This window comes from Mesoplodon bidens, assembly GCF_964165515.1.
Source record: "Mesoplodon bidens genome assembly, chromosome: 17".
Classification (NCBI taxonomy): domain Eukaryota; kingdom Metazoa; phylum Chordata; class Mammalia; order Artiodactyla; family Ziphiidae; genus Mesoplodon; species Mesoplodon bidens.
The window spans coordinates 44,743,509-44,755,863 of record NC_138174.1 but is presented as its reverse complement, the minus strand read 5'-3'; the positions used below and the strand labels follow the sequence as shown (position 1 = coordinate 44,755,863).

Sequence of the window (12,355 nt, the reverse complement as noted above, 5' to 3'; positions counted from 1 at the left end):
ATTTAAAATAACTTATTCCATTAGTAGCAAACCAGAGAGGTTTTTAAAATTTATTTTGATATAGTAAGACAAGAAATATTGTACTGGGAATTATGCAACTTGGTTTTGCTGTTTCTGTGAAATGCAGGCAGACTTCCAGGAGCACTCACAAGGCAGCATGTGGCTTGGTGAGTTCCACAAGATGCAGCGTTGGGTTATCAATCTTTTCTGTGTTCTAAAAGAAAGCAAACTAAGATATACTAAAACACTGTAAGTCACAAGAACTGAAATATTTACCTGTGACATTGACCAGCACATCTTTCTTATAAAAGAAGGAGTATTTATTATATATTGTGGCACAACAAACTACTTTGAAACTTCATGGTTTACATCATTTATTATCTCACAGTTTCTGTATGTGAGGAATCTGGGAGTAGCTTAGCTGGGTCCTATGCTTCGGGGTCACTCTCAGGCTGCAAAAAAGGTTTGGCAGGGGCTGCAGTCATCTCTAGACTCAACTGAGTCAGGCTCTACTTCCAAGCTCAGTCATATGGCTGCTGGCATGCCTCATGTCCTCAAGGGTTTTGTACTGAGGGTCCCAGGTCCTTGCTGGCTATTAGCCAGAAGTCATCATCAGTTCCTTGTCACGTGGACCCTTCCTAGGGCAACTCAGCACATGGTAACATACTTCATCTGATCAAGCAAGTGAAAAGATCCAGAGAAAGAGTGTCTGCCAGCAGAAAGTCACAGTTTTTTATAATCTCATCTTGGAAGTGACTTTTCATCGCTTTTGCCATATTCTCTTCATTAGAAGCAAGTCACTAGATAAAGCCCACACTTAAAGGGGAGAGTTGTCTCACAAGGATGTGACTGCCAGGTAGCAGGGGGCATTGTTAGCCATCTTAGAGGATTCCTACCATAGAGAGCTATGCAAAAAATAAAATTGTCAAGTTACCTGGTTAGAATGGGATCGGACCAATGAGTATTATATAATTCAAATATTTTATAAGCTCAGGAATGTATGTAAAGGTAGACCAGATGTCCACATCAGTCTTTGATGGAAACCTTATCCCTGGTTCATGCTTTAATGGGCATTTGCCAAAACTTGCCTGATCAACTCTGTTTGACAAACACTCAACTGATTCTCATATTCTTTCTTTAGGTATGATAATTCTGTCAACACACTTTGTTGTCTGTTTGATAATCTGTCTGTTTAATCTGTCTCTGTACATCTCTGAACTGATCCCTTATATATTAGTTTTGGAGTTTACTGCACAGAGAACTATCATATTTAAGAGTTCTTGTATAGCATGTTAGTGTTCTCACCCACATGTGGTTTAAATACTTGATTCCATTGGATGAGATGTAAAGAAAAGCTATTCCCCACAAAAGTACCATTTCTTTAGTTAAAAACAATTCTCATACTTACTGAAAACATTTGAGAGCTTTCATTGATGTTTGACATTTGTTAAGTTTAGCACTAGACCAGCATTTTGGTTCAGCATTGTATAAATGTTAAATCAAGCTCTAGATATTTAGAACTTTATTCATTCACAATTACTTCTCTAAACAAATATAATTTTATTAAAATTACTGTATTAGTCATGCTATAAAAAATAGAGAAACATAAAAATGCTAAACTTTTAAAAGAAAGATGATTTTGTCTGCCAAACTTAAAAGAAAATAACTAGACTCTGATAAGAACTGCCCTTCTAATTGCCACCTTTGGTTTGTTCTCTAGAGATAACACATACATTTTTTCTGAAAACTCCAGTTATTCACTGCAGATTTTGCTTGTTGCTTGCAGTTCTAAAGGATACAGATGCTTGATTTGAAAGATCCTTGTTTCTCTTCTTTGCAGTACCTTATTTTTATCAAATAAAGCATCACTTTTTTATGCTCCATTTTTATTAAGCATAGTAGACAATTTTTCCATCATCACTAAGGTTCAGATATACCCTCAAATGATTTCCTTCCATCCCTGTGTCTTAGCCTTTGTTCTCCCAGAAATGAATAGAAGAATGGAGAAAGTCATAAGAGATTCCATTGTGCTTCTCTTTGCTGAAGTGGGGAGGTCTCACCTTTCAATCAGGACAAGGTAACCTAAGTGCAAAGTACCCCATTCTCACTTGATGGTACATTAACCTCTCTCATGGATTCTCACTTCTTACTAATGAATACTTGATTAGAACACACACACAAAAATACTTTACCATAGCAGACCTAGCAGCAATATAATTTTTCTTTATTTACAGAAGCAAAACAAAACTTTAGCAACGTCTGTGTTCTGCTTTTTGTTTTTGTTTTTCATAAACTTTTAAAAGATAACCTGTTCTTCAAACAGCCAAACAGAACAATAGTTTCTTTATACCAACAAGTGCACATTAGCATACACAGCCCTCACTAACAAGTAATACAGTTAGGTAGACTTCATAAACTTTACAATTGTAAATTTACTATTCAAACATAATGGACCAATAGACCAGAATCCAGCTTATATGCATACCCTCAGTCCAGTAAGTTTCATGAACCTGAACCTGGTTTTTCTGAAGAACTATATTAAGAAAATCACTAAGCATCATCTTACTATCTAATACTTGAATAGGACTTTTCAAAACCTTGCTCCTAAGCACAAAACATATTTACCATGAGAATACTTCCCATATAATCAGTGAAAAATTGTATGTGGATAGTGGACAGCATAAATCTTCAACTAGTTATGAATAAATACCTGATATTGGTGATGTATTAAAATTTCATTTCACTTAGGCAAACTGTTTTTTAAATTTACATTTGAAAAAGTTGTACTTATAGAAACGTTCAAAAGTATTAAAACTCTCATATGCATTTTATGATGATTCATTTATTGTTAATGTTTTGTTCCATGTGCTTTATAATTTTCTCTATCTGCGTAGTATTTTCTGAAGTATTTGAGAGTGAGATGTATAAATCATGGTTCTTTACCTGTTATATTTACCCATACGTATTTCACAGGGTACTTATTAAAAATAAGGATGTTATCTTATACATAAACACAGCATATATATCAGCCCAGTAAATATTTCATTGACACAGTACTTTTATTCAAACTGACATTGAAATTCTAATTTTGTCATTTGACCCAATCATGTCCTTTATAGCATTTATAGCCTTCCTGAATCCAAATTAGGATCACATTATATTAAGTTGTAATTTCTCTTTAGTCTTTTTGATCTTGTGCATTTCCTTGGCCTTTTAAAAAATTGTAAACTTGACATTTTTGAAAAAAACAGTCTTAAGAGAATGTTTCTCATTTTGCATTTGATGTTTCCTCATGATTAGACTCAGGTTGTGTATTCTAAGCCAGTATACTACCCAAGTGACGTTGTGTTCTTTTCAAGGTATAATATCCAAAGGCACATAATATCCATCTTCCCCTCATTTTGTAATGTTACTTTGATAGTTCCTTCTGTATGTATTTATTGAGCACTTGCCAGCTTCCAGGCAATGTTCAAGGTGCTAGAAACACACAAAGTCATATGGTATGTTACCTACTCTTAAAGAGATTATAGCTAGACTTTAATCAATTTCTCTAGGATAGCAAAGCTGTATAAGTATTGGCATAGTGAAAACAACTTAGGAGAGGACAAGAGTTTGGATCCTATGACAAGTGTTGTAACAACACTTAGGTCCTAGTAATACAATGTATGGGATCCAAACCCTATCTGCATGAGCATAGGCTGATCGTTCACAACTAAAACATTTTGTCAGAGAGCTAATTTTGTAACATGAAGTATAGACTTGCCTGTTCCCCGTTAAATAGACAAGCAGTAGATAGTTGATGATGATGATGTTTTAAAAATCAAATTTGCTTGGTTGTAATCATGGAGATATGGTTTTAAGAACATTAAGTTCATAAATAGATATCAGTTCATAGAACGACAGGGTCTAGATTTCTACTCCAATTGGGGAAGATCCTTGAGTTACAGAATAAAAGATCTTTAATACCCACTAAACCAAAATTATCTTAACCTTTGGTAGTAAATTCCTCTTTGCCCACAGAGAGCATCAACATCATAGTTGAGCCTGAAGTTCAGGCAAAGTGACTCTTTAAGATACTGACAACAAGAATGTCACTTCCCAGGAGAGCTGAGATACTTTAAACTGATCTAGCCATTTGGAAAATGTACTTTGCCCAGGGCTGGAGTTGGTGAAATAACTCCAAGCTGGCTAAGATTAACCATAGCCATCTGTACATCTTCAAATGCCTTCTCTCCACATTCTTCAGCTCAGCTTTCATTACTGGTTTGTCTGTTTAGTTTCCCATTTAAAAAGAATGCGTGATTAGATCAGGCTGCCCAGTGATGATTCCTTCTAGCTCCCCAAGAACGAAAGTCTAGTTCCACCTGCTCCAATTTGTCAAATTGTCAAAGTTCAGGTCTCTCCCCTATTAGTGTGCTTACCTAGAGTCTAATACAAAGTTTCTTCACATGTAAAGGACAGGGATTCACTTTCATTGTTTTTGTCTAAAAATGTGGTTACCTTTTAACCTATATATCATAACTTTAGATAATCCTCTGTTCTCAGACATGTTTTAAACTAGACTAGGTTCTCTCATGCACTTTCTTCTTTGAAGAAAACTGAAAAATATTTAAAAGCAGTTCTCAATTATAAAACTATTTTTGTTTGCAGTATTAGCTGCAGTCAAGAGCTTTACTTCATACTAGCCTTGTAATAAACATATTATCTACTCTGATTTCAAATGAGCTGGGCCACGTTGGTCTACTAAGTAATCCATTATCTACTGCTTGTACTAGTATGTTTGGCTTGTATAGACAGAATACGCTAGTTGATGTGCCTTCTTACACATAGTCCGTGCCCACTCTCTAGAATGGCACTAGGTGTTTATAGAGAAAGCATTCAAAAGGGATCTGGGATTCAGTCCTCTCTCACTTTGACCCAGCTCTGTGAGCCTCAGGTTCTGCAGCTATTACCGTGAAATACCTAAAATTCAAAATCTGTTGCAACTTTTTCAGTTTTTACTTTTTCATTATATTTGAACATAACCTTGAGTATAACTTCTGGAAATCGCTGATACTGTTATTATCTGCATTTCATGAGAAGAAATGATATTTACCCAGTCTTCTCTTGTAAAAGAGCTTGTGCTGAACATCAATCTCTCTTAAAATATTTCTCATGTTAAATGTAGACTTTGTGTCTCTGTTTCTTTGCCTCATCAGTAGCAGAATGTTCTTACTCTAAATATAAAATTATAAAAAAAGCAAGAAACAATATTTTCTTTAATTAGCTTCTTCCTTTAGGGGTTTTAGAAGAAGGGTTATGGCTTGACAGAGATCCTTCCCATCTGTTCCTGTTTGTTTGCTTTTATTTTGACTTCCTTTCGTTGTCTTATCAAATATCACATGAATCACTAACATTTGTTTTCATCAGTTGTTTTGGTTTCCCTTACTTTATATGATTAAGACATTCTGCTGAGAGAAGATCAGGGTTACTATGTTTCATATTGACCTAATATTATTTAAGTAAATATTAAACTTTCTAGATGTATGATCTTATATGTTTGCCCTCTGTAATGTTCGTATTTTCCTCAGCTCTGGAGGAGTGAGATATGGGCACATGCAATTGTTTTGTGAAAGCAGCAAACTTCATTAGATTACAGGTGTCTGGATATAAGTTTTGAACAAATAGATGCCATTTTAAATTAAACTACTTTCTAACAGGAAATGTAATTTATTAAGCCCTTTGTGCTAAAGACAAGTAGATCCTTGTGGATGTTTTTGCAAGGGAGTTCTATTCAGAACTGGAATATATACCTATTTGCCTACTGAGTAATACTTTTCAGTAACATACTCCTTTGTTAATGATTCCACTTAGTTTTCATACAATGAAAACATTGGATTTCTGGTGTCAAGTAATTTGAAATTATTCCAATTTGTATGCCATCTTCTAATATAAAATCTCATCATATATTGTGATTGTTATTGAACAAACATCATTATTTTTTTAAAGTAAATGATCAAGCTATTCAATACTTTAGTTTTATATATGGAATAAAAGCTAAATTATATATCTGTCTATAAGCATTAGATGTTACAAATAACTACATATAACAATAGCTGCAAAAACGTTAAATCAGTGTATACGTATAACTGAATCACTTTGCTGTACACCTGAAACTAACACAACATTGAAAATCAACTATATTCTAATATAAAATAAAAATTAAATTTAAAACAGAGCAAACTTAATTCACGAACACAAAACAGAACTGGAAATTTTGTGACATTCTCCATTTCTCCCTCCTCATACACAGCTAACAAATAGCAGATAGAATCTTTATATTTAATGGTCTGAGTTGAAGATTTCAACTTTAATGTTAAAACCTGAGACTCATTTTTATCAGGAGTTTAAATTTTTTTCTTTAACTCCTCTCTAGATCCAAATCTGCATAATAACAGTAAGCAGCATACAAAAATTCACACCTGCAATAAACTATTCAGTGATCTAGATACTTTCTTATACACCAAATTAGAGCTGTAAACATCAAATCACAATGAAGTCTGGAACTCTGGAACTATTAGGAATTTGTAATCTAAATAGTTTCACTCAGTGCCTACTCCCACATGCTTTTAATTAGAAGAGACTTTTTTAATTAAGTACTCCCATGCACAAAGTGTCACTTGATGATTTTTGTCATATCAACCTCCCTTACGAAAGCAAATAATCATTGTGTCAACGGAAGGTAGTTTCTCTATAAACAAAACTATAAGAATTTCAGTTCTGATTTCAAGTTGTTCAGTTGAGGCTCTGCATACTAAAAGGAAACCTCTGTTTTCTGAGAAACTGGTGAGGAATAGATTCACAAAGCAAGGAGACTGATGGTACCAAGGTGTCCAAGAGTCAGTCCCTTACCTCTGCAAATCAGAGACAGGGTATTTCCTCCAGTGATCTTGCAATTGCTTGTTAGAGGAAGTGACATAACAGAATAGATTTGGGTTCACACAAATATCTAATCACTGCACTTCCATTTACTAGCTTTTTGAAAATGTACAAGGTAACTTAACCTTTTTGAGCCTTAATATCCTATTTGTAAAAGGCACTAAGAATACCTATTTTGTTGAGTTGTTGAGAAGTTTATATTTAAAACCTATAAAGTGCCCTGAACACAATAGGTGCTCAGAAAATATTAGCTATACTGTTGATAATCATTATTGCCTTTATTGCCAATTTACATCATCTTAAAAAAGTTCTCATCCATTTGAGATATCAAGGAATGATTGTTTCACAAACCCTGCTCAGCATCAGGAAAACATATTTTTCTGTGACCAACAAATGCAGAAATAAAGACAATATAGGAAATGGTGAATAGGTGTGAGATTATCTAGTTAGAAAGGAAGTGTAATGCACAAAGGGCAACCATTAAAACAAAACATGAATAAGCCTCTGAGTTTCCAGATGCAAACAACACACCTCTGAATAATGAAGTCTTAGCCATGAAAATACTCAGGGATTCCAATAATATCCATCCTGTACTTGTTTTTACAGGGCTTTCTCTAGGGCTCCATCACTTTGCCTGCTGTTTGAAGAGTAGGGGAAGGAAAGATTATTGGCACCATTATTACATAACATAAAAAAACATGGCACAGTTTGAATTATGGGCCCATGTATTCTTCCTAGCACCCTTGCCATTCAGCTTGCTCTCCGGTGGTTTGTTATCAGAAGCCTGAGATAAACCTACAGTCCCATAACTCAGAAGCCTGCTGGTAGCTCTCTGGGTACATTCATATGTGATTATTTGCTGCGGGTGGGCGGGCCAATATAACTTCTCTGGACCAACATAAAATTACTTTAAACCTTTTTTCCTACAGACTTTGAATTATCCATAACTATGTTTTTAATAAAGATGACAAAATTATATGGTAGAATTGCCTTGAAAGTTAGGCTCCATAGACAAAGGGAAATGGAGTTACTCTGTAGGGTCAGTCTATGCCTGGTATGTTTCTGTTTCCAGGTAATTCTAAGGCAGATAATCTCTGATGTCTAAATATTATTTAATCATGGAAATGCCTTAACTATAGCAGTTGGGATCTATTTTATAGCTGGCATCCTTAATGCTTGATGCTTTTGTCCATCTGTTAGGAACATTAGTCAAAAATTTAAAGAGACATTTATTAAAAGTAGATTATTATAGTAGATCAAGTACTGAGCACATAAATACAATGTATATAATTTTTATAAACATGCTTTGTATATGATCTAAAGGATCTTATAAAATAATTATTCATGCTATAATTTTAATTAATATATTTGTATTTTAAAATTTAGTTTCAGACAGACTTTAAAATTCCTAACATGCTAAAGGGAATTATTTTTAATATGTAAGCATAAGTAATTGATTTCTCTGAAAGTTTAACATTTGAGACTGCATTAAAACTTTTAAGGCAAGCATCATGCTGAAGCATTCTCCTTCTGATACTGATGGGGAAAGAAATATGGCTGCTGCTTTCGTGGGTCTCGCCATGTAAGAAGCTCCCCATACGTAACTTCAAAGTGAGAAAAAGTGCTATGGAGTTAATTCTTAGGGTGCTTGTGTTGGAGAGTAAATAGGAGACTCTATATAGAGATGTTTAATAGATGGGAGCATCAGTGTAAGCGGGGAAGGAGGAGGTACTTATCTTGAGGCATCTAGAAGGAATAACAGGCCTGAATACTCCAAAGCAGTGCAGAGCTTGGTGTGCCATATGTAGAATGACACACCATTCTATGTAAAGGAGAGCCAGGGTCACTGACTGAGGGAGAGGGGTAACGTATAAGGTTAGAGAAGAAAGTCAGTAGCAAATTATATAGCACTTGGGTGAAGAATTTGGCTAGTGGACCTTTGAAAACAATGATTCATACTTAATGAATGATTTCTATATATCCATTCTTTGCTACTACATTCCTTCTACTTAATATGCTATAGACATCACAGAAGATTAGAAAACAATTTTTCAAGACTTTAATTTTTTTCTTTAACAAACATTTTTTTTTTTTTGGCCATGCCCTGTGGCTTGTGGAATCTTAGTTCTGCTTACCAGGGATCGAACCTGGGCCCCCATCAGTGGAAGCGAGGAGCTCTAAACACTGGACCACCAGGGAATTCACATAATTTTTTTTTCTTTAATGTACAAAGATTTTTTTAAAACTCCATAGACTTAAATGTTAATTTTCAGAAAATAATTTCTTTTCCACAGGTATTTTGAAGGACTTCACTGAATAAAATTTGAATTTGGGGGAAATTGAGAATGTTTCTCTCCCCCCGTCTAATCCTAGGAAACGTTGTCTATTTAAAAAAAAAAAATAAGAGTGAGAATGATATCCTCAACTTAAGTGAATACATGATAGAAATACTGAGATAATTGGGAGGAGAGAGAAGTAGGGATACATTAAATAAGGACAAAAATTAGAAAATTTTGGTTTAAAGCATCAGTGTTCTACTTCTTTGGTTATTTCTATGACTAAATTTTAAAACAATTTAGTTGCTTTTCTTAGTAAAAACATTAAGATCAAAATTATCTTTTAAAAGGTCCAGTTTTTAGCCACATGATACTAAGAATATGAAAGAAAAGTTTCAGTTTATTTTTATAATATTAGTTTATTAGGTTTATTTATCTACTTTGTATAAATCACATGAAAACTATATCTGATTTATTCATTCATTCGTTCATTCAAACACATTTTATTGAACATATACTGGGTGCTTAGACTACATTAATAAGCCAAACAGCATTCCATAACATCCTGGAAGTAAAAGTCCAACTATACAAACTAGGCTAAGCTAAAACATGTTGTAGGAACATAAAACTTAGGCACACCAATATTTCTGTGAAGTAGAAAAATAGTTTAACATCGGGCTTAAGCTCCTTACTAATTACTGTATCTACCACAGATTATGTATAAGCACTCAATTAGCTTATCGTTGAAGGTGAAATCTGCAAATATTTAGACTCTCTATTTCCTAAATTTACTGTAGGCTATTTCTATTTCCTTATGCTTTAATTCTTGAAGCTATCAGACATTTTGCAAACATTTACAATGCAATATGCATTTAAAAATTTCTTTGGAAAACTTTACTTTTCCGATTACCTTCTACTGTAGATATTAAAATGTGAAATTTAAACATATTTTGTATAAATATTTCCAAGGTTTAGACCACACCACAAAGTGGAGAGTTGGGAGAGTGTTACATTTGGGGAATAGGCTTATGTTTGGTTTTGTTTGTCCTCTGGATTTTTAATTCCTTATTTTTGCTTCATTCAAGTGGTTTTATTGAAGATTTGATTTACTTTTCTTTTTCACATAGCTGTGTGTTTCTCAATAGGTAAAAGCTGAGTAATATATTAATATTTAATTGTTCATTTAATCTCACTTCAAGGTGCAAAGGCTATAGTTCATTGATATTGATGAAATAACCCAAGTGGCTTTCACATAAATAGCAACAAATGTGCACAACAGTTACATTACACGGTATATTTAACAACACCTCTAAGAAGTAAGATGGGAGCTCAGTCTATCCTGATGGAGATATATCTGAGTGCATTCAAAGAATTTTGGTTCTGCAAGCTTAGAGGAAGTAATTGTCATTCAACAGAAATCAACTAGCTTTGCATATCAGTAAAACACATACACACACTCTTATCTATTTTCTGAGTGCTCCGTACTGATATCAAAATAGCAAATATATATTTATGAGAACTAGAAACGTTGTATTCTTTGCAGTCACTTAAATTCAATGTAACTATGAAATTAACGTTGAGAATATGTGAAAAATGTTACTTCTTAAATAAGTGAAGATAGAATAAAACCCACAAATTTTATATCAGGCTACGTAGTTTTTATATTCACATTTGTCCCCCAGATGTCATATAAGTAATTATTGTTTGTTGTTCATTTTTAGATGGAAGACTGTATTTGAAAACTACTGTCATGTACTGAATCTTTCCTGTTGAAGAAGTCCATGTTATAGTAAAGAACTTTGCAGTCAGACATTCGTCATTGGAAAGTTCGGGAAAAAAATAAAGTCCTTTTAAGGGAACTTCCTCAATTTTGTGTATTAATGTTCTTTAAAAGTTTAAGTATTCTACAAAAAAAAAAGTTTCCTTCATTGATTTTCACCTGTGGTTCATACCAGAGACCTGAGAATGTTTGTAAATGTACAAGTATCAAACTTCTTACAGTTAATAATTGCAACTTTGCTGCTGGACACTTGTATATGGAGTCAAAGGCAGGTCTCAGTAAGACCTAGCTTTGTTTTTTAATGGAATGAACCATTTTCCTCTTCTGAAAATTCTGTATCTGAGCACATCAAGGGACGCTTGTAGCACTGGTCACCCAGACATACAGAATCATGTCCTCCAGAAACCAGCAAGAACACTTGGAAATGAACTTGTAGGGGACATAGAGGATTCCTAAAACATCAATAAATCAAAGAGTAATATTCTGTTACATTCTATTTTAAACTTTCTAATTGTGGGTTTTCTCCTGAAGATTTTTGTTCATGTACTTTCCAAAAGACCAACAAATGGATATTGACAACAACCCCATGAAATAACATTTTGCATACCTGAAAAGAAGCATTGGAGATAAGCCAAAAAGTTTCACCGGAGGTCTTTTTTCCTTAAAAATATATCAACGTAACATGTTTTCATTCCAAACTGGTAGTGGTATATAGAATTTAAAATGATCATTATGCTTCTTCTTCAAACTGTTGGTCACATGTACAGTATATAAACATAAAACATACAAGGAAGGTATTATGTATGCAGTAGTATACTAGAGTTTAGGAAAATGAAAATATTAGAAAATACGTTTTGTCACCCTGTTGGTCAGAAAGACACCTTTCTGGTTTTAACGCATGCAGGCATGTAAATATTTGTCTGGAGTCACAGTATTAATGAATGAGATCTTAAGCATCTGGTGACATCAGAACTCTGTGTCAGCCACTTTTATTTGTATATTGAACCCTAGTTAGTGCCCCAAACTGCACTATTGAGAATGGATTGTGGCTGAACAGTAAATCAAAACACCAGAAATATTTTTATATGTTAATGTCATATTATGTTAATGTTGCTGAAAGACAGAACCTAACAAACCCTTGATCCTTGATGTATCAGTCCAATACCATGTAGCGCTGAGTGATAAAGTTAAACTGTGTTGTGCTTCCCACCCTGGTCAGAGGGAAGGGTGCCTACGTGTTATTTTCACTGTCTTTTTGAAAGTTACAGTATGTGTTTTCACTTTTGTGCAGATAACTGGAAGTCAAGCTGCGAACAGTGCTTATTACATGCTGAAGTTACCTTCTCTTTGTTTTTACATATTTGGAGTTACACCTTTAAAG

General features: G+C 34.0%; 1 protein-coding gene across 5 annotated transcripts in view; it reads left to right on the top strand.

Moving 5' to 3' along the window:
* The window catches only part of DACH1 (dachshund family transcription factor 1), a gene marked incomplete at both ends in the record, with an annotated part of 411,700 nt that extends 400,747 nt beyond the window's left edge, over positions 1–10,953 (top strand). For all 5 annotated transcript variants that reach the window (XM_081214579.1, XM_081214577.1, XM_081214578.1 and 2 more), the window contains one exon: positions 10,916–10,953. In XM_081214579.1, the coding sequence (XP_081070705.1) occupies positions 10,916–10,953 (38 nt within the window). The remainder of the gene's footprint in view (positions 1–10,915) is intronic.
* Positions 10,954–12,355: the final 1,402 nt, after the last annotated feature.